Genomic DNA, 2,583 nt, shown 5'->3' with positions numbered 1-2,583 from the left:
ACTACCAACAAAAATTACAGAACAGTTAGAAGGGTACCACTTCAGCGATCTACATTTTGTACACTACAGAAAGCAGTCATTTTCCCCAAAGAGACTCGACTCTGATCTCAGTCACATAGTTGTAAGTTTGAAGTTACTCCATTGAAAGTAATGGATTTGCAGCCATGAAAATAGTCCAATGTATTTCTCCCAGGTTTAAAGGGGGCCAGCGCTGCTAATGGACAATTTGTTTCCAAAATAACCACTTCTTAAGTTTTCAGTCTAAGCAGCCCCGGAGAGCAGGTAACTCTGAAAATGGTTTGTTTCAGGCCATTTTAAGAAACATTTATTCCAAATGTATTAATGCCAGTCAAAGGAATGATTAACCATCCTGTAAAATTTTGCATTGTGCTCTCTGAAATAGGAGTAAAGTTGCTCTAAAACAGTGTTGTTGACAACAGGATGAGGGCGCCCTTTGGATTCATGTAAACATCTCTCTCTTCCATCACTTCTAATGCAATAAAACCCCTTGGTTTGGTTAAAATAAAAATTTGAGGACACAATTCTGGAAGGAAGATTAAGAAACGTTTCCACTTTTTGTAACTCAGGAAGAGGATCCTTGATTAAAGTATTGCCATCCACTATGTGAATCTGATCTAAGCTGAAGTGCTTAAGCCACTTTTCCATATGGATATCATACAGACTTCTCTGAATAGCCTTGTATTTGGTATTAAGCGCACCATTTTTAATAACAATGTCTTCAAAGGGCTGCACACGCTTGTGGCTTTCTAGTCTGTTGTAATATACTTGGGTATAATCAGATATTACTCTCTCTGTGGGGTCTCTGAGAATGAGCAGCAGTTTAATAGAGCTATTCATGTCATGAATTCTTTCTGGAGCCTGTGGTGAGGTAAAATAGCCTGGCGTCTTCTCAATAGTAATTTGATTTTCATAAGAAAATGGCATCAGACTCCTATACCAGTCTATTCCTTTAATATAATTCTCATCCCAGTCAAAGAAGTGGACTTCTGTAGTTGCTACCACAATGTTAGGATGAATATCCAACATTTCCAGTAAGGCCCTGGTTCCTCCTTTACGAACTCCTATAATGATCGTCTGAGGTATTCGTCGGTTTGTGCCAGGAGGTCTCACCTGTGCAGAATAGTGTTCGCTTTTATTACTGAAAATTCCTACTTGTGACTTTAGTGACTCCAGCAGTGCCCCATTTTCAACAGGAGCACCCTGAGTGTGAGTCAGCAAAAGATAAGCTGACACCAGGAGGAAGGCCATGTGGAGAAGAATAATTAGCTGAAAATGCAGTTATGCTTGGCTGGTGAAATAAGAAGAGATTCCCTTCTTGAGGAGTTGGCTGACAGAGCTGGGGATGAACAAACAAGTTTCTGAAGTATCTGCAAAATAAAATAAGACTAATTATCATGCTACGTATGCATGTTTGCATCATAGATGGACTCTGACTTCTCTGTAAATTAGTACTATGCAGGAAAGTTATCTAAAGCCATTTATTCCTCCCTTCCCAACTCTGTTTCTTCAGGAAAGTAAAATATTGAGTTGACACTTTCTTACTTAGTGCTGTGATTAGTGGTGGAAGCAGCCCAGCATATCCCTCTGGCTCCTAAGAAGAGGAGCACCCAGATGTCCCTGCATGCTCAACCTGTCCACAGATGCCACCAACACAACTCCCATGGGGCACAGTTCCCAGCGAATGGGACCTGTGGACCCTGCAGTTGGAGTAGGGACAGTACATGGAGCCTCTGTGGCCGCACCTCCATGTAGTACCCAAGGAAAAGGCCAGCTGTTTCTGGGTTGTGGAGCCAAATCAAGCAGGAAACCTACCTTAGCGACAGTGACTGTACTTTTAATGGTGTGATCAGCAACGCTGACCACCATCAGAAGGATCCCTTTCTGACCACATGTTCTGGTCAAAAAACGAATGCCAGGGGATGCCAAATGCAAGCTTTTATATTACAAACACATTTTCAAAAATAGCAACTATTGTTTGGGTGTCCACATTGAGACACTTTTGATCTAATATTGAGATGTGCTGAGCACCTAAAACTGCAATGGAAGCTCCAGCTGCAGGGCTCTTTTGAAAAAGCTGGCTGAAAGCACCTTATGTTGAGCTTCCAAAGTTGAGGCACCTAAAAACAGCTGGTCCCAGTCTTTTCTTTAGAACTAGGTATAAAAATACTGCTTTCCTCTGGCCTCCTGCCAATAGGCAGTGCCAGCATGGAGCATAGCAGATGTCCCATGCACCACTGCACAAGAGAACGTTGGCCTAAGAGAGGCTCCACGGACATGTAGCGCCTTCTGAAATACAATTCCACCATGGGTCCATCACACCCATGTAGGTTTTGTTAGTGAGCCGGGGCAAGGTTATGGCCTGTGCATCCACAAACGAGGCCGTCATTTACCAAAATATCAGGCTGTTTTCACTATTTTTACCCCCCTTCAGAGTTAGAGGACTCACAGACAATGGTGCTGACTCCCTGGGCAAAGTGTGTGTGTGTGGAGTTGGGGGGTGAGCTCTATTCCATGGGAGCTGGAGAGCGCCACAGAGGGCTCCAGTGGCAATTCAAAGGGCCT

At 43.2% G+C, this 2,583-nt stretch overlaps 1 protein-coding gene across 1 annotated transcript; it reads right to left on the bottom strand.

Annotated features, from left to right (window-relative positions):
- Positions 1 to 271: 271 nt before the first annotated feature.
- LOC142015877 (heparan sulfate glucosamine 3-O-sulfotransferase 1-like) lies at positions 272 to 1,278 on the bottom strand. Its single transcript, XM_074999798.1, has one exon. The coding sequence runs from the start codon at positions 1,267 to 1,269 to the stop codon at positions 340 to 342; it is 930 nt and encodes a 309-aa protein (XP_074855899.1). The 5' UTR covers positions 1,270 to 1,278; the 3' UTR covers positions 272 to 339.
- Positions 1,279 to 2,583: the final 1,305 nt, after the last annotated feature.

The sequence above is a fragment of the Carettochelys insculpta genome, chromosome 7 (genome assembly GCF_033958435.1).
Source record: "Carettochelys insculpta isolate YL-2023 chromosome 7, ASM3395843v1, whole genome shotgun sequence".
Classification (NCBI taxonomy): Eukaryota; Metazoa; Chordata; order Testudines; family Carettochelyidae; genus Carettochelys; species Carettochelys insculpta.
The sequence above is the reverse complement of the archived record's forward strand: the minus strand, read 5'-3'. Positions and strand labels throughout refer to the sequence as shown.

Excerpts from the sequence above, each read along its gene's own strand:
- LOC142015877 (XM_074999798.1), bottom strand. The coding sequence starts at position 1,269 with ATGGCCTTCCTCCTGGTGTCAGCTTATCTTTTGCTGACTCACACTCAG.